We start from the raw sequence: 24,110 nt of genomic DNA, 5'->3' as shown, positions 1-24,110 counted from the left end.
GGCCTCTGGCAAGCCTTGGAGTGGTGTGAATTGGTGCTGGTGTAACACTTTTGCTGCTCCTTTGCCCCAGGGAAGGTTGAATCTGCAGGATGGCCCCAATGAGGTGGCATTCAGCGTGACAACTCAGTACCAGGGCACGTGTCGCTGTGAGGCCACTATCTACGTGTGGAACTGGAACGAAAAAGTGGTGATCTCAGACATCGATGGCACCATCACCAAGTAAAAGGCCTTTCTCCCACACCAAAATCCTTGTTTTCCCCTGCTAAGGGAAAGTCTCCTTTAAAGGCTTGCATAAGCAAGCAGACAGGAGCACAAACCCATTGGGGTGGTGGTGGATGGCACTAACCCAGCCTCATTTCCTTTTAGATCAGATGCTCTTGGACAAATCTTGCCACAGCTGGGTAAAGATTGGACTCACCGTGGGATTGTTAAACTCTTCCACAAAATCCACCTGTGGGTATTGGATCAGCTGAGGCCAAGGGGAAGTGGGAAGATGATGGAGTCAGAGTCAGAGCTTCTCACTCGCTGATCAGGCCCAGATAGCTGCACTATCTGCTGTCAGTGGTGGCCGACGCTGGCTGTGCTGCCTACATGATGCTGAGGGGCAAAAGCAGAGGGTCCCCTGGGAGCAGATGCTGGCATTACCTTCCCTGGAAGGAGTGTGTGTCAGTGGAGGCTTCGCTGGGGAGATAGAGCTGAGCAGTGCAGGAGACAAGAGCACCTAAGGTCACACCTGAGAGTGGTGGCACGGGGGTCCCCAGCACTGCGGGGCTGGTGCCTCTCTGGGCACCCAGCAATCGCTTCCCACAGCCCCGGGGACTCACCTGCGAGGGTGACAGCAGCAGTGATCCCTGCGGAGCCTCTGCTCGGTCCTTGGCCCCTGTGGCCACTGAGAGGCACTGCGGGCCCGTGCATGGCCCGTTCTGTCCCGGGAGGAACACGGCAGGGATGCGCTCCGGGGATTGCAGGGACTCCAGCGGCACCTCGGCTGCCCCTGGCCCCCCGGCACCAGCTCTGCCGAGCTGTGCCCTGCCAGGAGCCCGCAAGGGCTGGGTACAGCCCTGCACAGCTGACGGGCAGTGCTGGGGGATGAAAGTGCTGTGTGAGGGGGCTGAGCAGCAAGGGGGGCTGTGCAGCTGGGTGAGTGGGTGTGTGGCTGCTGGGGTGAGCATGGAGGCTGCTGCAGGGACTCCCACTGTGGGGATTGGGCTTACTCTGGGTTTCCAGATAAGGGATTCATGTTCTCTGTGGAACCACCTTGCTTGCTGGAATAAGATTTGGTCTTAGGGCAGGTCCTTGGCTACCTCTTTCTCCTCGGAGGAGGAGAGTGCCTTGCCCAGGCCACAGCTCAGAGGGGCTCCCTGTGTTCTCTCTAGGAATGGCTACAAGTTCCTCTACTGCTCGGCCAGGGCTATTGGCATGGCCCACATCACCAAAGGCTACCTCCAATGGGTCAATGAGCAAGGCTGTGGCCTCCCCATGGGCCCCATGCTGCTCTCCCCCAGTAGTCTCATGTCTGCCTTCCACAGGTACTGTCTTTCCCTGCCCTTCCTGTATCCCTGGGGTCAGCATCCCCTTCCCCAGCTGCACCCTGAGGGATGTCCCAGCCTTAAACTGCTCTGCCCTCCTTGGTGCCCAGTGCCTTTTGTGGGAGGCAGCAGGGGAGCTGCCTGACCTTGCTGGGGCTTCACAGTGAAGCTGCTGATGCACAAAACCTCTTCCCCTTCAAATCACTTCCCTGAGCCCCACTAAGGTGTCACTACAGAGGCGGGCAGGACACACAAAAGGCACAGTGTACTTCAGAAGGCTGATATCTGTTCATTACAGACGGGTTTGATGCCTACAGTCGTGGCCAGCTGATGCCACTGTGTCTCTTGTGCTGCAGGGAGGTGATTGAGAAGAAGCCAGAGGTGTTCAAGGTCACCTGCTTGACAGACATCCGAAAACTGTTTGCTACAAAGTGTCCCTTCTACGCAGGCTTTGGGAACAGGCCCAGTGTGAGTGGCTCTGCAGGTGTGCAGGGAGGGCTCAGGCTGGGTGGCAGTGCCTTCCTGCAGCCCTCAAGCTCTGCTGGCCTTCCTTGGGCAGGATGTCTATGCTTACAAGCAAGTGGGGCTGCCAGAGAGCCGCATATTCACCGTGAACCCCAAGGGAGAGCTGATCCAGGAGCTCAGAAAGAACCAAAAGTCAACGTAAGCAAAGTGTTTATTCCTCAGGGTCTTTGGGGCGACCTGGCTTTGATGCAGAGGAGCATCAAACAAACACCCAATGACCCCAGTGTAACTTCCTTCTCACCCCCAGATATGAGCGGCTGTTGGAGCTGGTGGAGATCTTCTTCCCTCCTGTGGGACACACGGGGAGCACTGGGCAGGTACAGCCCCTTTGCCTACTGGAGACCTCCACTGCCTCATACTGACTTGGATGGCTTGTCCTAACCCCATCCTGTGGAGACCTGACCCAGAGCTCTCCTGCATGTTCTTTGGCAGGACTAAATGCTCCAGGTGCACCTCATCCTCCCCGTGTGCTGCTTGTGCATTTTGCACTTGGCATAGAGATCACCACACCACTTAGCAGGGAGCAAAACGGGATAAGAGAGAGTTCTGACTCATCAAATCTCCACTTGCAAAACACAAATTCCTGAAAGCCAGATTTTTCGTGGTGGTTGTAGCTCCTCCAAAGCCTGGCTCTTTTTTAAAGATGGTGGTTGTTCACAGTTGTAGTTATTATTTAGCTGTTACTACCTCTTGTATGACCAGTGTTTCAGACAGTGCAGCTACCAGCAGTTTGGTAGCTGAAACTGCCCATCAACTTGTAAAAGTTGAGGATAGATTCTGGGGTTTTGAGTGTTCTGAATAACAATAAACAGTGCCTTAATCCAGGCTGCCTCTTGTCTGCTCTCGCCCTGTGCATTAGAAGTGGGAGCCAGCCTCCAAGTCCTTTCTAAAATGTGATTGGGCTTATTCTGCTTAAGCCTCCTACCTAGTGGGTCCTGGGGGTGTTGGGACCAGCTTCTAGAAAACGGCTTTTTTCCTATTTTTTAAAATTCTTAATTACTATGTTTAGCAAAGGTGGCAAATTTAATTAAAAATAGAAAACAAATTCAGGCTTCTTCTGTATGCACATGGGGCTGAATGGACAGGAGAGCTTGCCAAAGCCAGAGGCCCCTGTGCTGAGGATCACTCTGGGCTGGCTCCAGCCCCTTGGGGTGGCCGGGAGCAGGGGGTGCCCACAGAGAGCACGGCCTCAGTAGCACCAGGGACAGCCAGGGAAGAGCCCTGGGTGAGGCTGTGCAGGAGCATGCAGGCTGAGCCCTGCTCCCTCATGGGATCCCAAGGGCCAGGGCACACAGGGATTTGCCTCTATGTTTATCACACATGTCCAAAGCAACTGCACGGAAGATGTGACCTGTCAGTGTGTCCTGGTTTAGGGCAAATTTCAGAGAAAACCTCCAAAGGGACACCTGTCCCGGTTTAAAGGGACAGTATTACCAGGAAAAGGAAATTCAGGAACTCTCAGGCAAAAAAGGTATAGGTTGGGAATAACAGTTCTTTACTGATATATTTACTAGACAAACAAAAACGGCATCAGCTATCTGAAAGAGAACAAAAAAACCCAGTGACAGAACAGAACGAAATACTCCTTTTTTTCCAGTCACCGATGCCCCTCCTCGTCCGCGCAGTCGAGATGGAGCAGGGCAGGCAGCCTCTCAGTCGCGGCTGCTGCAGGAGCAGGGGGGCGAGGTGGCAGCTCCGTCCCAGGTGAGAGAAGGGGAAGAACTTGCTCACCGTGGGCGTCCCGTGGGTTCTGGGCGTTGTTTCAGAAGCAGGGAGCTTTTGCGATCCGAGTCCAGCGGGGAAGAAAAACACGGAGGAGAAACAACCTCTCTCCTCCGCCGGCGAGCTGCGAGAGTTCTCCTACTCCGAGTGTCCTCCTACTTGCCGAAAAGCAAAAGCAGGACTCCACCTTTCCCTAATGGAGCCATCGGGCTGGTTCAGCCGTTCCTTTGTCTTCAGCTCTTAACGGCTAATGGGAGAGCCATCCCGGCTAGCTTAACATAATAATGGGAAAAATTTCTAAACCTCGCCAGCCCACAACATCACCCCACAGGATGCAAACCCAAGCAATCCCTTCCAAAACCACTTCAGCGGGGGGAAGTAAGTAAATTCAACGGACCCAGGATTTAAAAAAAAAAAAAAAAAAAAAAAAAGACTCTCTCCTGTGGCTGGTAGGGCAAAGGCCAAGACCAAGCGGCCGCAAGTGCAGGCTCCTGGAGCTTCTCCCCGGTCCCCAGTCCAGAGCAGCTTCAAATAATTGCAGGAAAAAGGAAAAATAACTTTCCAGGGAACTTCTCTGGTTCAGTTAGTCAGAAACTAACTAAAAGCAAAGGAGAGCTCTCTCCTGCTGCCCACCAGCAGGACACAGTCCAGGAGACGAAGTGATGGAACTCCTGTCTCTACCATATGCTAACAACTGTCTTTTTCCACCACTTTGCCTTCCCCCCCTTCACTATTACACCCATCGAGGTACCAAACTTATTTCTGAGCTGAACAGACAAATGGGTGTACAGTTCAACATCACAAAGTCACATCAGGACACAGAGGGACCCCTGTGTGCACAAGTAGCCCCAGAGTGGCCCTGCCAACAGCCCCAGGGACCTCCAGCTCAGGGACCCAGACCAGCTGGAACCCACGACCCTGCAAATGCTCCCTGTGCCCAAAGCAAATGCAAATAAGAGCTGGGGTGTGAAAAATAAACACTGTTAATTTATAGAAGAGCAGAAACAAAAACTACCTAATGTATTTTTAATGTAAGAATCTTTATAAGAACAATCTATAAAAGGTATTGACATTACAAAAACCTATGTAACAATGTATGAAACATACATATAGAAGAGAAAAACAAACTCTAAAATACATTTACAGATGAAAATGTAACAACAAACTCTGAAACATATATCCAGAAGGGTGGCATCCCTGGCTGGCATCTCCATCGGTCCTGGAAGCAAAGCAGGCGACAGGGTCACTGCAGCCAGGCACAGAGGGCTGTTCCCTGTGCCCCCAGGCTGGCACACGCTGGCACAGCAGGACTCTGCTGCCAGCACTGAGCCTGCCTGGGGCTGGGGGCTGCCCCCAGGCAGTGGCACCCAAAGCATGGCCCAAAGCAAGGCCAGGGCAGGCTGGGGGTGCTGCTTGTGCCACCAGAAGCCAGGGCCACCCCCAGGCACTGTGTCCCTGAGCAGGGCCACCCAGCCCAGCCCCAGCCTGGCAGCAGGGGACCCACTCTGCCTGTGGGCAGGGCATGGCCAGTGCCTGCCTGGGCTTGGTGTCCATCCCAGGACAATGTCCTCCTGCTCACCTTTCTCATCCACTTCCATGTCTTCAACATCATCCTCCATTTCCACTTCCATCTCTTCCACCATCTCTTCCTCCACATCCACCTCCATCTCTTCCTCCACCTCCTCCTCCATATCCACATCCACATTCACATCCACCTCCATCTCTTCCTCTCCATCTTCTTCTGCATCTGCTTCAGTGTTTTCCTCCGTATCAATCTTAATGTCCACCTCCATCTCCTCCTCAGTGTCTGTGACAGGCTGTGTAGGGAGCAAAGCCTCACAGTGGGGTCCCTGTCCCACAGCATCCCCCACAGAGCCCCAGCCCACCTCCATGGAATGGCACTGTACCTTCACTGGGACAAAAATGAGCATCCTGCAGGGATGGATAGCACAATGGAAGTACCATCAGATGCATATACACTCTTAGTTTCACATGTGCATTTCAGTCTTAGGGACATTGAAACCAGTGTGTGGTTTGTCAATACACATGTCATCTTCCTGTGGCAGAAAACTCATTTCTCCTACTGGAGCTTTTGTTGTCCCTCCAGGGTCTCTCTTTTCTAGAAAAGTATTTCATGTTCAGCCACTCTAACCCAGCCCTGACTGGAGAACAGGGAGCCTGGCTCTTGGCTTGGTTTTCTCTTTGGTTTTCTCCCTGGTGTGAGGGGATGGGAAAGGGGCTTAGGCAGGATGCTCCCCTTGCAGGGTGAGGGCTCCCCTGGCCCATCACAAAGTATTGAGCATTGGCTTGAGACTCCTTCCTTAGGCTGGAGAAAAAAACAGGTTTTGTTGTTCTAGGGCAGGTTTTGCAGGATGCCCAAAGGCAGCAGTGGTTGTTCCTCAGCTGGAGAAGGGTCTCAGCAGCTGGAGGGTCGCTCCAAATCAGCAAAGCCCAGAGCAGTGAGAGTGGATTCTGATGCTGTGAGCACCTGGCAGGCCTGGGCAAGTGGTGGGGGGCCCACATGTCCTCTGTGTGCTCCCACAGCTGATGGCTTGCCCTCCTCTGGCAGGGAAAGGAGCTTTTACTGCCCAGGGGAACATGGTGTGGCTACTGGACTCAGTGATCCCTGTGGCCCTCCCCAGCCTGGAAGCATGTTTAAGGGAGCTCACCCAGATTGTCTGGGGGACAAAAGGCACCCAGATGCATCTGTGCTGGGAGCTGCTGCAGGTTTGTGCTGGTCAGAGCAGAGAGCTGCTCCTTTATGCAATTGGGGGGATCAGGGAGGGAATCATGGTGCAGAAGAGCAGGGACAACCTGGTGAGGGTGACAGGCACGGTGTGAGAGCCAAAGGCTGGCTGGTGTGGGAGGGTTCATGAACTGCAGTGCTGACACAAATCTGATCCTCTGCTATAAAGTGCCAGAGTTGCTGGATGAAGGCTCTTTACTTTCCTCCTCATGCTAGTAATGAAATGCACATTGACTAATTCCTCAGGCAGAGGTGATTCTGTGTGCAACAGCTCTGTAGGGCAAGGCTGGAGCTGCTCAGGAGTGTGCATGTTTTCCTGCCTGCCCATTCATGGAAAACCAGAGTCTCGGTTGAGGACAGGACTCCAGAGAACTGCCTGCAGTTCTCATGTTGCATTCTGTTACCTGTACAGCACCCATTCCCCCAGCACCTCTTGGAGCAGCCCCCATCCCAGATGGCTCACGCTCTTCTCCATGGAAACCACTTTGTGTCCCTCCTCCCGAAGCTGCATGGCCCCAGTTGCACAATGCTCGAGAAAAATGCTGGTAACTCACAAGGGCAAAGTTCAGCAGCTTGTATTTCCCGCGAAAGCAGCCCTAGCGTGGTTTCTCAGTACGTTTTTCCCATTCCAGGTGATTTTAAATGGTATTTATTGTAGCAGGTTGAATTGAGACTCGTGGAAGGCAAGCGTCCGTGCTACCAGTAGGTACCAGCAGCCGAGGTTTGTTTCATCTTCTCAGCATCTGGGAGTATATCCTGGATTCTCCCACCTTGTCTTTTCCTATTTGTAGCATTTCTTAATTTTGTCTCAACTTTTAGCTTTAGCATTCCAGTCCGAGGTGCAGCAGTGACAGCACGGTATACACAACCCTTTCTGGCACTCCTTTGCCAATACTTCCACTCTGGCTTTCTTCTTTCCCCTTGTTCCATTCTCAAATAACTCCCACCAGTTATGACTATCAATTTTGATTTTTCCTTGTGCTGATAGGGTATCAAGTACCTTAACAGTTTCCTTATGTTCATTTCTTTTACATTGGACACATAAAGTGAATGGGAGATACCCACCATAGGAATGACACCACCACACCTCAGTACAATATGGACACTCTCCTTTTTTTGCTAGTTTTTAGGTACAATAAATTCACGAATACAAGCCGCACTGACTATAAGCCGCATCTCTGGGTGTTGGCAAACATTTCGGTTTTTGTCCATAGATAAGCCGCACCCGAATATAAGCCGCTTTGTCGTTCGCAGCGAGGACCCGCGTGCAATTAGTAACAGAACCACGGGAGGGCGGGGTTTACTGGCTGAGCTAAGGCTGTGCAGGCTCGGCCCGCTAGGGGCCGCTGACAGGGCCAGGTGGTCCAGCACGGTGCTGCAGCTCGGGGCCGGCCGCCGCTGCCCCTAGGCTCGGTCACCCCGGGTCGGCGCTGCCCCGCGGTGGCAGGCAGGGACGGAGCTTCCCCCGCTCCTACGGCAGCGGCGGTGGGCGGGGACGGAGCTTTCCCGCGCCCGTGGCGCCGGCGGCGGGCAGGGACGGAGTTTCCCCGCTCCTGCCGCGGCGGCGGCGGGCAGGGACAAAGCACCCCGTCGGCTCCCCGAGCCGCGGCAATGGCTGCGCGGGGCTCCCGTCGGCTCCCCGGGCCGCAGCAATGGCTGCGCGGGCTTCCCCCCACCTCCCTGGGCCGCAGCAATGGCAGCGCGGGGCTCCCGTCGGCTCCCCGAGCCACAGCAATGGCGGCGCGGGCTTCCCCCCCCCTCCCCGGGCCGCGGTAGGGGCGGCCCGGGTCCCCCCTCTCCTCCCCGGGCCGCGGTAGGGCCGGCCCGGGTCCCCCCTCTCCTCCCCGGGCTGCGGCAATGGCGGCGCCGGGCCCCCCCCGTCTCTCCCCTGGGCTGTGGCAGAGGAGGAAAGAGAGCTCTCCCGCCTCTCTCCCCGCCCCCCGTGCTGCCTACAGGGAGCCAGGCTCCACCCGCGGTGCAACAGAGTAGCGATTTGTAACAATCGCAAAATGCCGACTTTGCAGCTGCTCGGCTCAGCACTCTGGCAGGCACTTCTGAGGTTGTATTAGCCGCTCCTGATTATTAGCCGCATTTCCGGTTTAGGAGCAAAATCTTAGTCAAATTGGTGCGGCTTGTATTCGTGAAATTACTGTATATTGTATTTGGCACATTTCAACTGTATATTTTTACTGTTTCTTAGGTATTTCCCATTCAACAGGCACTAGAAGTTCTCATTTACAAAGCAAAGTTATTATATAAGTCCCAGGTTAAGGCCAGAATATGAGAACTTTCTGACCAAAACAGTATTGAAGTCTTTTTTTCCTCAGATGCAAAAACTCAAAATCAGCTACTAGTGTTCTTTTTGGTACACAAAACAGGCAGGCTGCCTAAGCACTGAGGCCTAAGACATTTGAAATAGTAATTAAATACACGTGAAACAATACTAAAAATGAAAACTTAACAGCACTAATTGTTTAGAATTTTAACTACCATACAAAAGCTGCTGAAGTGACTTTCTTTTAAACTAGCCATTACAATTTATATGTAACAGGTGTGTTCATGCTAATACAATGTTTTCTGTTTTTATCTTTCACTCTGCTAGAAGCAAGACACTTTAGAGACCTTTCTTAGTTTCAACTGCTTTTTCTTCAATTCTTCTTATAACTGTTTTATGCAGCCTCACTTGGGGCAGCTGCTGCTAACTTCTGCTTCTGCATTGTCTTGTTTATTGCATTAATTTGGTTTCAGGACTGCTGTGTCTGTGGTCAAAAGGACAAGAAAAAGGATCGTCCCAGTGAGGGGAGAGAGAAACTTCTCTCCTGGTTTTTATGAGAACTTGAACTCCCGGTTGGATTTTGTGTATGGCAAATTCTAAAGAAACATTTTGTGTGACAATTTTCTGTTTTCTAAGTTCTTGTAAATTTTTATTTATGGTTATTAGGTATGGTTGTATCTGTTGATCTTCTATTTTTGGATGTCCCACGGGCATGCCATGATCATAGGCTACACTATGCAATATTTTAAAAGGAGATATCCCTGTCTTAGAGTGAGGTGTAGTCTTGATATTTAATAATGCTAAGGGGAGGCATTTTGGCCTGGACATTTTAGTCTCCATCATTAATTTTGATAACTGAGCTTTCAATGTCTGATTTCATCCTTTTAACTTGTCTAGAACTCTGGGGATGCCATAGCATATGGTATTCTCACAGAATTCTTAGAGCCTCAGCTGCTGTTTAATAATCTTTGGTCTGAGTCTATATAATTGATTATACCACATTGGGGAATGATTTCTTCCAGAAGAAACTTTGATACTGTCTGGACTGTAGCCCTCGAGCTTGGATAAGTTTTTACCCAACGAGTTAATTTGTTTAATAGTACCAGCAAACATTTATACCTCCCAACCTTTGGTAGTTCAGTGAAATCCACTTGGATTCTTTCAAATGGACGATAGGCTATAGGGGACTACCCCAGATTACCTGTCATGTCCTGGTTTTGTTAACGTTTTTGCATATCAGGCACTCCTGTACTTCTTGTTTAGCTAATTCATAAATCCCTTTACACCTGAAGAATCTCAGGAACTGTTCTGTCAGAGCCTGGGATCCCCAATGAGTTTGCAAACGCAGTCTTCTTAGCATTTTCTTGGTATAGTCCTTAGATACTAACTTCCTCCTATCTGGTAATCTTTACTTACTTTCTCCTAATGTTCTTCCTGTCTTCTTGTATTCTTTAATTTTTTTCAGGGAAGGACAAGGGGTTTTTTTTCTGAGTCCCACTTTCTCCAAATTTTGGGGTACTTAGTAGCGCTGCACTTTTGGTTTCCTTATCTGCTAAATTGTTCTTCTGAATCTGAAATTGTATTTCTGTTTGATGCCCTTTTACATGTACGACTGAGATTGCTTCTGGCTCTCAGATAGCTTCTAAGATTTGCTTTATTAGTTTTCTATGAACTAATTGCGATCCTCAAGTATTTATTAGCCCCCTTTTTTTTTTCCAATTTTCTCAAAAGTGTGGACCACTCCAAAGGCATATTTTGAATCTGTGAAAATCGCTCTTCTTTTTTCTTCTAATTTTTTTTAATGCCTGCAAAACAGCATACAACTCACATGCTTGAGCCGACCAGCTTGCACTGAGGGGTCTTGATTTTACTACTTCCCCTGGTTTTTTATCTATGATTGCATATTTCGACTTTCTCTTCACCCCTATTACCCTTGCTGACCTATTTACAAACTATTCCCCTACCCCCCCACCCCCACACACAACCCCCCCGTTTTTTTTCCTTTAAATCTGTTCTGATTTTTTTCTGCAATTCTACTATTTCAGCACACTCATGGGTTGGTCCCTCCGATGCTTCCCCGTACAGAAATTGTTTTGGATTTATTCCGGTGGTTGGTTGTAGTTCTAAGTAATGTGAGTGTATTAGTATAGCTTCATATTTCAACAGTCTAGCATCTGTAAGCTACTTATCTGATTTGGTTCTAGTATACGCCTCACATTGTGAGGAGTTTACACCATCAGTGAGGATGCAAATGTTACTTTCTTTGCTTCTTCTACCAACAATGCTACTGCTACAATTGCTTGCAGGCAAGTGGGCCAACCCTTGCTTTCTGGTTCTACAAGTTTTGATAGATACTTTACTGGCTGCTTGGCTCTTGCCCAATCCTCTGTTAAGACTTTGTCGGCAGTGTGGCTGCTAACATCCACGAATAACTGAAATGGCTTTTTTACATCTGGGAGGTTTAACATAGGAGCGGTCATGAAGGTTTCTTTCACCACTTTGAAACCTCCTCATCTTGTTCTGGCCATTTTACCTTATCACTAGGCAGTTTTTCGTATAGAAATTTTACCTTCTTACTGTGTTTCTCAATCCACTGTCTAAAATGTGATTGAGCTTATTCTGCTTAAGCATCATACCAAGTGGGTCCTGGGCGTGATGGACCAGCTTCTAGAAAATGGCTTTTTTCCTTTTTTTAAAAAATTCTTAATTACTATGTTTAGCAATGGTGGCAAAATTAATTAAAAACAGAAAACAAATTCAGGCTTCTTCTGTATGCACATGGGGCTGAATGGACAGGAGAGCTTGCCAAAGCCAGAGGCCCCTGTGCTGAGGCTCACTCTGGGCTGGCTCCAGCCCCTTGGGGTGGCCGGGAGCAGGGGGTGCCCACAGAGAGCACGGCCTCAGTAGCACCAGGGACAGCCAGGGAAGAGCCCTGGGTGAGGCTGTGCAGGAGCATGCAGGCTCAGCCCTGCTCCCTCATGGGATCCCAAGGGCCAGGGCACACAGGGATTTGCCTCTGTGTTTATCACACGTGTCCAAAGCAACTGCAAGGAAGGTGTGACCTGTCAGTGTGTCCTGGTTTAGGGCAAATTTCAGAGAAAACCTCCAAAGGGACACCTGTCCCGGTTTAAAGGGACAGTATTACCAGGAAAAGGAAATTCAGGAACTCTCAGGCAAAAAAGGTATAGGTTGGGAATAACAGTTCTTTACTGATATATTTACTAGACAAACAAAAACAGCATCAGCTATCTGAAAGAGAACAAAAAAACCCAGTGACAGAACAGAACGAAATACTCCTTTTTTTCCAGTCACCTATTCCCCTCTTCGTCCGCGCAGTCGAGATGGAGCAGGGCAGGCAGCCTCTCAGTCGCGGCTGCTGCAGGAGCAGGGGGCGAGGTGGCAGCTCCGTCCCAGGTGAGAGAAGAGGAAGAACTTGCTCACCGTGGGCGTCCCGTGGGTTCTGGGCGTTGTTTCAGAAGCAGGGAGCTTTTGCGGTCCGAGTCCAGCGGGGAAGAAAAACACGGAGGAGAAACAACCTCTCTCCTGCGCCGTCGAGCTGCCAGAGTTCTCCTACTCCGAGTGTCCTCCTACTTGCCGAAAAGCAAAAGCAGGACTCCACCTTTCCCTAATGGAGCCATCGGGCTGGTTCAGCCGTTCCTTTGTCTTCAGCTCTTAACGGCTAATAGGAGAGCCATCCCGGCTAGCTTAACATAATAATGGGAAAAATTTCTAAACCTCGCCAGCCCACAACACCACCCCACAGGATGCAAACCCAAGCAATCCCTTCCAAAACCACTTCAGCGGGGGGAAGTAAGTAAATTCAACGGACCCAGGACTAAAAAAAAAAAAAAAAAAAAAAAAGTCTCTCTCCTGTGGCTGGTAGGGCAAAGGCCAAGACCAAGCAGCCGCAAGTGCAGGCTCCTGGAGCTTCTCCCCGGTCCCCAGTCCAGAGCAGTTTCATATAATTCCAGGAAAAAGGAAAAATAACTTTCCAGGGAACTTCTCTGGTTCAGTTAGTCAGAAACTAACTAAAAGCAAAGGAGAGCTCTCTCCCACTGTCCACCAGCAGGACACAGTCCAGGAGACGAAGTGATGGAACTCCTGTCTCTACCTTTTGCAAACAACTGTCTTTATTCACCACTTTGCCTTCCCCCCTTCACTATCACACCCATCCTTAAAGGTACCAAACTTCTGTCTGAGCTGAACAGACAAATGGGTGTACAGTTCAACATCACAAAGTCACATCAGGACACAGAGGGACCCCTGTGTGCACAAGTAGCCCCAGAGTGGCCCTGCCAACAGCCCCAGGGATCTCCAGACCCAGGGATCCAGACCAGCTGGAACCCACGAGCCTGCAAATGCTCCCTGTGCCCAAAGCAAATGCAAATAAGAGCTGGCGTGTGAAAAAGAAACACTGTTAATTTATAGAAGAGCAGAAACAAAAACTACCTCATGTATTTTCAATGTAAGAATCTTTAGAAGAACAATCTATAAAAGGTATTGACATTGCAAAAACCTATGTAACAATGAATGAAACATACATGTAGAAGAGAATAACAAACTCTAAAATACATTTGAAGATGAAAATGTAACAACGAACTCTGAAACATATATCCAGAAGGGTGGCATCCCTGGCTGGCATCTCCATCGGTCCTGGAAGCAAAGCAGGTGACAGGGTCACTGCAGCCAGGCACAGAGGGCTGTTCCCTGTGCCCCCAGGCTGGCACACGCTGGCACAGCAGGACTCTGCTGCCAGCACTGAGCCTGCCTGGGGCTGGGGGCTGCCCCCAGGCAGTGGCACCCAAAGCATGGCCCAAAGCAAGCCCAGGGCAGGCTGGGGATGCTGCTTGTGCCACCAGAACCCAGGGCCACCCCCAGGCACTGTGTCCCTGAGCAGGGCCACCCAGCCCAGCCCCAGCCTGGCAGCAGGGGACCCACTCTGCCTGTGGGCAGGGCATGGCCAGTGCCTGCCTGGGCTTGGTGTCCATCCCAGGACAATGTCCTCCTGCTCACCTTTCTCATCCACTTCCATGTCTTCAACATCATCCTCCATTTCCACTTCCATCTTTTCCTCCATCTCCTCCATCTCCTCCATTTCTTCCTCCATCTCCTCCTCAGTGTCTGTGACAGGCTGCATAGGGAGAAAAACCTCAGAGTGGGGTCCCTGTCCCATAAATCCCCAACAGAGCCCCAGCCCACCTCCATGGAATGGCACTGTACCTTCATTGAGAGAAAAATGAGCATCCTGCAGGGATGGATGACAAGATGTATATGCTGTCACTTTCCCTGATAGGCATCACTTTTGGGTGTCTCCCCACACACTTTTTGTGGTTTTGAAGAAAAAATATGCTCTTCCTCCTCAGACATGTTACCAAAACTAGTGCTGGAAAATGACCCTGATCTCAATTTTCTATATTTTTGTCTGTGTTGTGAGGGGATGGAAAAGGGGCTTAGGCAGGATGCTCCCCTTGCAGGGTGAGGGCTCCCCTGGCCCATCACAGAGTTCTGAGCATTGGCTTGAGACTCCTTCCTTAGGCTGGAGAAAAAAACAGGTTTTGTTGTCCAGGGGCAGGTTTTGCAGGATGCCCAAAGGCAGCAGTGGTTGTTCCTCAGCTGGAGAAGGGTCTCAGCAGCTGGAGGGTCGCTCCAAATCAGCAAAGCCCAGAGCAGTGAGAGTGGATTCTGATGCTGTGAGCACCTGGCAGGGCTGGGCAAGTGGTGGGGGGGCCCACATGTCCTCTGTGTGCTCCCACAGCTGATGGCTTGCCCTCCTCTGGCAGGGGAAGGAGCTTTTACTGCCCAGGGGAACATGGTGTGGCTACTGGACTCAGTGATCCCTGTGGTCCTCCCCAGCCTGGAAGCATGTTTAAGGGAGCTCACCCAGATTGTCTGGGGGACAAAAGGCACCCAGATGTATCTGTGCTGGGAGCTGCTGCAGGTTTGTGCTGGTCAGAGCGGAGAGCTGCTCCTTTATGCAATTGGGGGGATCAGGGAGGGAATCCTGGTGCAGAAGAGCAGGGACAGCCTGGTGAGGGTGACAGGCACTGTGTGAGAGCCAAAGGCTGGCTGGTGTGGAGGGGTTCATGAGCTGCACTGCTGAGACAAATCTGTTCCTCTGCTCTAAAGTGCCAGAGTTGCTGGATGGAGGCTCCTTACTTTCCTCCTCATCCTAATAATAAAGTCCACATTGGCTGATCAGCAGAGAGTGCCCATGGTGGGCTCCTAGGGAGAGGTGATTCTGTGTGCAACAGCTCTGTAGGGCAAGGCTGGAACTGCTCAGGAGTGTGCATGTTTTCCCTGCCTGCCCATTCATGTAAAACCAGAGTCCCGGCTGAGGACAGGTCTCTAGAGGACTGCCTGCAGTTGTCATGTTGCATTCTTTTGCTTCTCTTCAGCACATGTAGCTCCAGCACCTCTCGGAGCAAGCCCATCCTGCATGACTCTCATGCTCAGGAGCACTTTTGTGACCCTCCTTCTGAAGCTGCATTGCAGTTGCGCAATAGTTGATGCACATGCTTTTTCTTATCCTTTTGACCACAGACACAGCAGTCCTGAAACCAAATTAATGCAATAAACAAGACAATGCTGAGGCAGAAGTTAGCAGCAGCTGCCCCAAGTGAGGCTGCATAAAACAGTTATAAGAAGAATTGAAGAAAAAGCAGTTGAAACTAAGAAAGGTCTCTAAAGTGTCTTGCTTCTAGCAGAGTGAAAGATAAAAACAGAAAACATTGTATTAGCATGACACACCTCTCACATATAAATTGTAATGGCTAGTTTAAAAGAAAGTCACTTCAGCAGCTTTTGTATGGTAGTTAAAATTCTAAACAATTTAGTGCTGTTTAGTTTTCATTTTTAGCATTGTTTTACGTGTATTTATATACTATTTCAAATGTCTTAGACCTCAGTGCTTAGGTAGCCTGCCTGTTTTGTGTACCAAAAAGAACACTAGCAGCTGATTTTGAGCTTTTGCATCTGAGGGAAAAAATACTTCAGGACTGTTTTGGTCAGAAACTTCTCATATTCTGGCCTTAACCTGTGCCTTATACAATAACTTTGCTTTTTGTTGTAGTATACTCCTCACATTATGAGGAATATACACCATCAGTGAGGATGCAAATGTTACTTTCTTTGCTTCTTCTACCAACAATGCTACTGCTACAATTGCTTGCAGGCAAGTGGGCCAACCCTTGCTTTCTGGGTCTACAAGTTTTGATACATATTTTACTGGCTGCTTGGCTCTTGCCCAATCCTGTGTTAAGACTTTGTCGGCAGTGTGGTTGATAACATCAACGAATAACTGAAATGGGTTTTTTACATCTGGGAGGTTTAACACAGGAGCGGTCATAAAGATTTCTTTCACCACTTTGAAACCTCCTCATCTTGTTCTGTCCATTTTACCTTATCACTAGTCTGTTTTTCGTATAGAAATTTTACCTTCTTACTGTGTTCCTTAATCCACTGTCTAAAATGTGATTGGGCTTATTCTGCTTAAGCATCATACCAAGTGGGTCCTGGGGGTGATGGGACCAGCTTCTAGAAAACGGCTTTTTTCCTATTTTTTAAAATTCTAAATTACTATGTTTAGCAACGGTGGCAAAATTAATTAAAAACAGAAAACAAATTCAGGCTTCTTCTGTATGCATATGGGGCTGAATGGACAGGAGAGCTTGCCAAAGCCAGAGGCCCCTGTGCTGAGGCTCACTCTGGGCTGGCTCCAGCCCCTTGGGGTGGCCGGGAGCAGGGGGTGCCCACAGAGAGCACGGCCTCAGTAGCACCAGGGACAGCCAGGGAAGAGCCCTGGGTGAGGCTGTGCAGGAGCATGCAGGCTCAGCCCTGCTCCCTCATGGGATCCCAAGGGCCAGGGCACACAGGGATTTGCCTCTGTGTTCATCACACATGTCCAAAGCAACTGCATGGAAGGTGTGACCTGTCAGTGTGTCCTGGTTTAGGGCAAATTTGGGACAAAACCTGCAAAGGGCCACCCCAGGAAGCAAACCCAAGCAGCCCCTTCACCAACCCCCCAACAGGTTCAGAAAGAAATTTCCTCAGAGAGACATGGGAAAAGAAACTGTTTATTCAACAGGCCCAGTATTTAAAAAAAAAAAAAAAAAAAAGGAACAAAACCTAACAACAAAACCTCTTGCTGCTCAGAAGAGTTTACAAACTCACAAACTCAGAAAGTCTCTGTCCTGTGGCTGCTAGCTCGGCTCACTCTGTTATCAGTCCCTCCAACGCTGGAAAATGCCCATGACCAGTCCAGGACCCAGTGGCCACAGGTGCAGGCTCCTGGTGCTTCCTCCCTGGGTCCCCAGTCCAGAGCAGCTTCAAATAATTCCAGGAAATAGGAAAAAAATTTTTCCAGGGAACTTCTCTGGTTCAGTCAGTCAGAAACTAACTAAAAGCAAAGGAGAGCTCTCTCCTGCTGCCCACCAGCAGGACACAGTCCAGGAGACAAAGCAATGGAACTCCTGTCTCTACCTTTTGCAAACAACTGTCTTTATCCACCACTTTGCCTTCCCCCCCTTCACTATCACACCCATCCTTAAAGGTACCAAACTTATTTCTCTGCTGAACAGACAAATGGGTGTACAGTTCAACATCACAAAGTCACATCAGGACACAGAGGGACCCCTGTGTGCACAAGCAGCCCCAGAGTGGCCCTGCCAACAGCCCCAGGGACCTCCAGCCCCAGGCACCCAGACCAGCTGGAACCCACGACCCTGCAAATGCTCCCTGTGCCCAAAGCAAATGCAAATAAGAGCTGGGGTGTGAAAAATAAAGATTGTTAATTTATAGAAGAGCAGAAACAAAAACTACCCAATGTATTTTCAATGTAAGAATCTTTACAGCAACGAAATATAAAAGGTATTAACATTGCAAAAACCTATGTAACAATGTATGAAACATACATATAGAAGAGAAAAACAAACTCTAAAATACATTTGAAGATGAAAATGTAACAACAAACTGTGAAACATATATCCAGAAGGGTGGCATCCCTGGCTGCCATCTCCATCGGTCCTGGAAGCAAAGCAGGCGACAGGGTCACTGCAGCCAGGCACAGAGGGCTGTTCCCTGTGCCCCCAGGCTGGCACACGCTGGCACAGCAGGACTCTGCTGCCAGCACTGAGCCTGCCTGGGGCTGGGGGCTGCCCCCAGGCAGTGGCACCCAAAGCATGGCCCAAAGCAAGGCCAGGGCAGGCTGGGGGTGCTGCTTGTGCCACCAGAAGCCAGGGCCACCCCCAGGCACTGTGTCCCTGAGCAGGGCCACCCAGCCCAGTCCCAGCCTGGCAGCAGGGGACCCACTCTGCCTGTGGGCAGGGCATGGCCAGTGCCTGCCTGGGCTTGGTGTCCATCCCAGGACAATGTCCTCCTGCTCACCTTTCTCATCCACTTCCATGTCTTCAACATCATCCTCCATTTCCACCTCCATCTCTTCCTCCATCTCCTCCATTTCCACTTCCATCTTTTCCTCCATCTCTTCCTCCATCTCCTCCTCCATATCCACATCCACATCCACCTCCATCTCTTCCTCTCCATAGTCTTCTGCATCTGCTTCAGTGTTTTCCTCCACATCAGTGTTAATGTCCACCTCCATCTCCTCCTCAGTGTCTGTGACAGGCTGCATAGGGAGAAAAACCTCAGAGTGGGGTCCCTGTCCCATAAATCCCCAACAGAGCCCCAGCTCACCTCCATGGAATGGCATTGTACCTTCATTGAGAGAAAAAGAGCATGCTGCGGGATGGATGACAAGATGTATATGCTGTCACTTTCCCTGATAGGCATCACTTTTGGGTGTCTCCCCACACACTTTTGTGGTTTTGAAGAAAAAATATGTGTTTCCTCCTCAGACATGTTACCAAAACCAGCGCGGGGAAATGACCCTGATCTCGATTTTCTCTGTTTTTGTCTGTGTTGTGTGGGAATGGAAAAGGGGCTTAGGCAGGATGCTCCCCTTGCAGGGTGAGGGCTCTCCTGTCACATCACAAACTACTGAGCATTGACTTGAGACTCCTTCCTTAGGCTGGAGAAGAAAACAGGTTTTGTTGTCCAGGGGCAGGTTTTGCAGGATGCCCAAAGGCAGCAGTGGTTGTTCCTCAGCTGGAGAAGGGTCTCAGCAGCTGGAGGGTCGCTCCAAATCAGCAAAGCCCAGAGCAGTGAGAGTGGATTCTGATGCTGTGAGCACCTGGCAGGGCTGGGCAAGTGGTGGGAGGGCCACATGTCCTCTGTGTGCTCCCACAGCTGATGGCTTGCCCTCCTCTGGCAGGGGAAGGAGCTTTTACTGCCCAGGGGAACATGGTGTGGCTACTGGACTCAGTGATCCCTGTGGCCCTCCCCAGCCTGGAAGCATGTTTAAGGGAGCTCACCCAGATTGTCTGGGGGACAAAAGGCACCCAGATGCATCTGTGCTGGGAGCTGCTGCAGGTTTGTGCTGGTCAGAGCAGAGAGCTGCTCCTTTATGCAATTGGGGGGATCAGGGAGGCAATCCTGGTGCAGAAGAGCAGGGACAGCCTGGTGAGGGTGACAGGCACTGCGTGAGAGCCAAAGGCTGGCTGGTGTGGAGGGGTTCATGAGCTACACTGCTGACACAAATCTGTTCCTCTGCTATAAAGTGCCAGAGTTGCTGGATGAAGGCTCCTTACTTTCCTCCTCATGCTAGTAATGAAATGCACATTGACTAATTCCTCAGGGAGAACTGATTCTGTGTGCACCAGCTCTGTAGGGCAAGGCTGGAGCTGCTCAGGAGTGTGCATGTTTTCCCGCCTGCCCATTCATGCAAAACCAGAGTCTCGGCTGAGGACAGGTCTCCAGAGGATTGCCTGCAGTTCTCAGGTTGCATTCTGTTACCTGTACAGCACTCATTGCCCCAGCACCCCTCGGAGCAGCCCCCATCCCACATGGCTCACGCTCTTCTCCATGGAAACCACTTTGTGTCCGTCCTCCCGAAGCTGCATGGCCCCAGTTGTGCAATGCTTGAGGCACACGCTGCATTTCCCCAGCCACAGCAAGGCTCTGCAGTTTGTATTCCCTGGGAAGAGAAAGGAGGGAGAGCAGCAGCCCCTGACCCCACAGCCTTACCCAGGTGCACAAAGCACCCCAGGAACAGCCCTGCCAAACAGCTCCAGTCCCCCAGCAGGTGATGCAAAGCTTTTAGCCTGATGATGAGCTCCATCCATCCATCCATCCATCCATCCATCCATCCATCCATCCATCCATCCATCCATCCATCCATCCACCTGTTATAGGTAATAAACTAAGCAAGCCGAATTAAAATATTAAAACAGCAATTTTATCTTTGCAACTGAAAATATGGTCTTGAGAAGCCACAGCAGGAAAGGACAACGCTGAGCCTGGGTTTGGAGCTGGGTGAACACGCAACGATGACCAAGCCTCTATCACACCAAGTCTCCCTGTGTTCACACCGCCGTCTTGGTTGGCCCTGGTTTTATATGGTTTTTCATAGCCTGGAGCAGGAGAGTCCTTTATTTCTGGGTTGTTTCTTTCATATTTAGGTAACTGCTAAATGAGACTCACCCTGCACAGTGCCAGCTCATTAGCAGGGAAAGCCTGAGACAACAGCATGAAGTAGGGCAAAAGATACAAAAGAGGATCTTTTCTCCCTGGGGGTTCCGTGGTTTATGTCTCCATGGTGTCCAGGAGGCAAAAGAGGAAGATCCCCAAGGACAGGGATCTTTCCTAAAGTCAGGAAGAGGCAGGGAGAATTGCCATCCTGTCAAAAGGACAAAGCAGAGGAGATAGGATCAGACCACAGGTATTAGAGGGGTCCCAGGAGTCAAGGGACATACAGAGGTGGCTGATGCTGGCTGTGCTGCCTACATGATGCTGAGGGGCAAAAGCAGAGGGTCCCCTGGGAGCAGATGCTGGCGTTACCTTCCCTGGAAGGAGTGTGTGTCAGTGGAGGCTTCGCTGGGGAGATAGAGCTGAGCAGTGCAGGAGACAAGAGCACCTAAGGTCACACCTGAGAGTGGTGGCACGGGGGTCCCCAGCACTGCGGGGCTGGTGCCTCTCTGGGCACCCAGCAATCGCTTCCCACAGCCCCGGGGACTCACCTGCGAGGGTGACAGCAGCAGTGATCCCTGCGGAGCCTCTGCTCGGTCCTTGGCCCCTGTGGCCACTGAGAGGCACTGCGGGCCCGTGCATGGCCCGTTCTGTCCCGGGAGGAACACGGCAGGGATGCGCTCCGGGGATTGCAGGGACTCCAGCGGCACCTCGGCTGCCCCTGGCCCCCCGGCACCAGCTCTGCCGAGCTGTGCCCTGCCAGGAGCCCGCAAGGGCTGGGTACAGCCCTGCACAGCTGACGGGCAGTGCTGGGGGATGAAAGTGCTGTGTGAGGGGGCTGAGCAGCAAGGGGGGCTGTGCAGCTGGGTGAGTGGGTGTGTGGCTGCTGGGGTGAGCATGGAGGCTGCTGCAGGGACTCCCACTGTGGGGATTGGGCTTACTCTGGCTTTCCAGATAAGGGATTCATGTTCTTTGTGGAACCACCTTGCTTGCTGGAATAAGATTTGGTCTTAGGGCAGGTCCTTGGCTACCTCTTTCTCCTCGGAGGAGGAGAGTGCCTTGCCCAGGGCACAGCTCAGAGGGGCTCCCTGTGTTCTCTCTAGGAATGGCTACAAGTTCCTCTCCTGCTCGGCCAGGGCTATTGGCATGGCCCACATCACCAAAGGCTACCTCCAATGGGTCAATGAGCAAGGCTGTGGCCTCCCCATGGGCCCCATGCTGCTCTCCCCCAGTAGTCTCATGTCTGCCTTCCACAGGTACTGTCTTTCCCTGCCCTTCCTGTATCCCTGGGGTCAGCATCCCCTTCCCCAGCTGCACCCTGAGGGATGTCCCAGCCTTAAACTGCTCTGCCCTCCTTGGTGCCCAGTGCCTTTTGTGGGAGGCAGCAGGGGAGCTGCCTGACCTTGCTGGGGCTTCACAGCGAAGCTGCTGATGCACAAAACCTCTTCCCCTTCAAATCACTTCCCTGAGCCCCACTAAGGTGTCACTACAGAGGCGGGCAGGACACACAAAAGGCACAGTGTACTTCAGAAGGCTGATATCTGTTCATTACAGACGGGTTTGATGCCTACAGTCGTGGCCAGCTGATGCCACTGTGTCTCTTGTGCTGCAGGGAGGTGATTGAGAAGAAGGCAGAGGTGTTCAAGGTCACCTGCTTGACAGACATCCGAAAACTGTTTGCTACAAAGTGTCCCTTCTACGCGGGCTTTGGGAACAGGCCCAGTGTGAGTGGCTCTGCAGGTGTGCAGGGAGGGCTCAGGCTGGGTGGCAGTGCCTTCCTGCAGCCCTCAAGCTCTGCTGGCCTTCCTTGGGCAGGATGTCTATGCTTACAAGCAAGTGGGGCTGCCAGAGAGCCGCATGTTCACTGTGAACCCCAAGGGAGAGCTGATCCAGGAGCTCAGAAAGAACCAAAAGTCAATGTAAGCAAAGTGTTTATTCCTCAGGGTCTTTGGGGTGACCTGGCTTTGATGCAGAGGAGCATCAAACAAACACCCAATGACCCCAGTGTAACTTCCTTCTCACCCCCCAGATACGAGCGGCTGTCGGAGCTGGTGGAGATCTTCTTCCCTCCTGTGGGACAGACGGGGAGCACTGGGCAGGCACAGCCCCTTTGCCTACTGGAGACCTCCAGTGCCTCATACTGACTTGGATGGCTTGTCCTAACCCCATCCTGTGGAGACCTGACCCAGAGCTCTCCTGCATGTTCTTTGCCAGGACTAAATGCTCCAGGTGCACCTCATCCTCCCTGTGTGCTGCTTGTGCATTTTGCACTTGTCATAGAGATCACCACACCACTTAGCAGGGGGCCAAAGGGCAGGGTAACAAAGAGCTCTGACTCATCAAAACTCAGTTGCTAAAAACCCTTTCTTGAAAGCTGGGTTTCTTTTGGTGTTTGTAGCTCCTCCAAAGCCTGGCTCTTTTTTAAAGGTGGTGGTTTTTCACAGTTGTATTTATTATTTAGCTGTTACTACCTCTGGTATGACCAGTGATTCAGACAGTCCAGCTACCAGCAGTTTGGTAGCTGAAACTGCCCATCAACTTGTAAAAGTTTAGGATAGATTCTGGGGTTTTGAGTGTTCTGAACAATAATAAATAGTGCCTTAATCCAGGCTGCCTCTTGTCGGCTCTATCCCTGTGCATTAGAAGTGGGAGCCAGCCTCCAAGTCCTTTCTAAAATGTGATTGGGCTTATTCTGCTTAAGCCTCCTACCAAGTGGGTCCTGGGGGTGATGGGACCAGCTTCTAGAAAACGGCTTTTTTCCTATTTTTTAAAATTCTTAATTACTATGTTTAGCAACGGTGGCAAAATTAATTAAAAACAGAAAACAAATTCAGGCTTCTTCTGTATGCACATGGGGCTGAATGGACAGGAGAGCTTGCCAAAGCCAGAGGCCCCTGTGCTGAGGCTCACTCTGGGCTGGCTCCAGCCCCTTGGGGTGGCCGGGAGCAGGGGGTGCCCACAGAGAGCACGGCCTCAGTAGCACCAGGGACAGCCAGGGAAGAGCCCTGGGTGAGGCTGTGCAGGAGCATGCAGGCTCAGCCCTGCTCCCTCATGGGATCCCAAGGGCCAGGGCACACAGGGATTTGCCTCTGTGTTTATCACACATGTCCAAAGCAACTGCAAGGAAGGTGTGACTCATCACTGTGTCCTGGTTTAGGGCAAATTTGGGAGAAAACCTCTAAAGGGCCACCCCAGGAAGCAAACCCAAGTAGCTCCTTCCGGAATCTGTTGAGGAATAAATTCCTGAAAGTGAAGCGGAAAAGACCAGGAAATTCAACAGGCCCAGCATTTAAAAAAAAAGAACAATATCTAAACACAATACCTCGTGTTGCTCTGAAGAGTTTACTGTCTTACAAATTCACAAAGTCTCTCCCTGTGGCTGCTAGCTCAGCTCACTCTGTCCGTCCCTCTGGCACTGGAAAATGCCCGTGACCAGGCCAGGACCCAGTGCCCACAGGTGCAGGCTCCTGGTGCTTCCCCCCAGTCCCCAGTCCAGAGCAGCTTCAAATATTTCCTGGGAAAAGGAAAATAAATTTCCAGGGAACTTCTCTGGTTCAGTCAGTCAGAAACTAACTAAAAGCAAAGGAGAGCTCTCTCCTGCTACCCACCAGCAGGACACAGTCCAGGAGACAAAGTGATGGAACTCCTGTCTCTACCTTTTGCAAACAACTGTCTATATCCACCACGTTGCCTTCCCCCCCTTCACACCCATCCTTAAAGATACCAAACTTATTTCTCTGCTGAACAGACAAATGGGTGTACAATTCAACATCACAAAGTCACATCAGGACAC

At 51.0% G+C, this 24,110-nt stretch overlaps 2 protein-coding genes across 2 annotated transcripts; both read left to right on the top strand.

The window, feature by feature from the left end:
* Positions 1-392: 392 nt before the first annotated feature.
* On the top strand, positions 393-2,492 carry LOC117004470 (phosphatidate phosphatase LPIN3-like). The gene is made up of 6 exons (XM_033075244.1): positions 393-453; positions 1,377-1,529; positions 1,886-1,997; positions 2,089-2,192; positions 2,302-2,371; positions 2,487-2,492. The coding sequence occupies exons 2-6, from the start codon at positions 1,420-1,422 to the stop codon at positions 2,490-2,492; spliced, it is 402 nt and encodes a 133-aa protein (XP_032931135.1). The 5' UTR covers positions 393-453; positions 1,377-1,419.
* Positions 2,493-20,992: 18,500 nt separating this feature from the next.
* On the top strand, positions 20,993-22,461 carry LOC117004469 (phosphatidate phosphatase LPIN3-like). The gene is made up of 5 exons (XM_033075243.1): positions 20,993-21,097; positions 21,332-21,573; positions 21,930-22,041; positions 22,133-22,236; positions 22,347-22,461. The coding sequence occupies exons 1-5, from the start codon at positions 20,993-20,995 to the stop codon at positions 22,459-22,461; spliced, it is 678 nt and encodes a 225-aa protein (XP_032931134.1).
* The last annotated feature ends 1,649 nt before the right edge of the window (positions 22,462-24,110 follow it).

The sequence above is a fragment of the Catharus ustulatus genome, chromosome 17 (genome assembly GCF_009819885.2).
Source record: "Catharus ustulatus isolate bCatUst1 chromosome 17, bCatUst1.pri.v2, whole genome shotgun sequence".
In the NCBI taxonomy this organism is placed as follows: Eukaryota; Metazoa; Chordata; class Aves; order Passeriformes; family Turdidae; genus Catharus; species Catharus ustulatus.
Note: the sequence above shows the minus strand (reverse complement) of the source record. Positions and strands in the feature narration are given on the sequence as shown.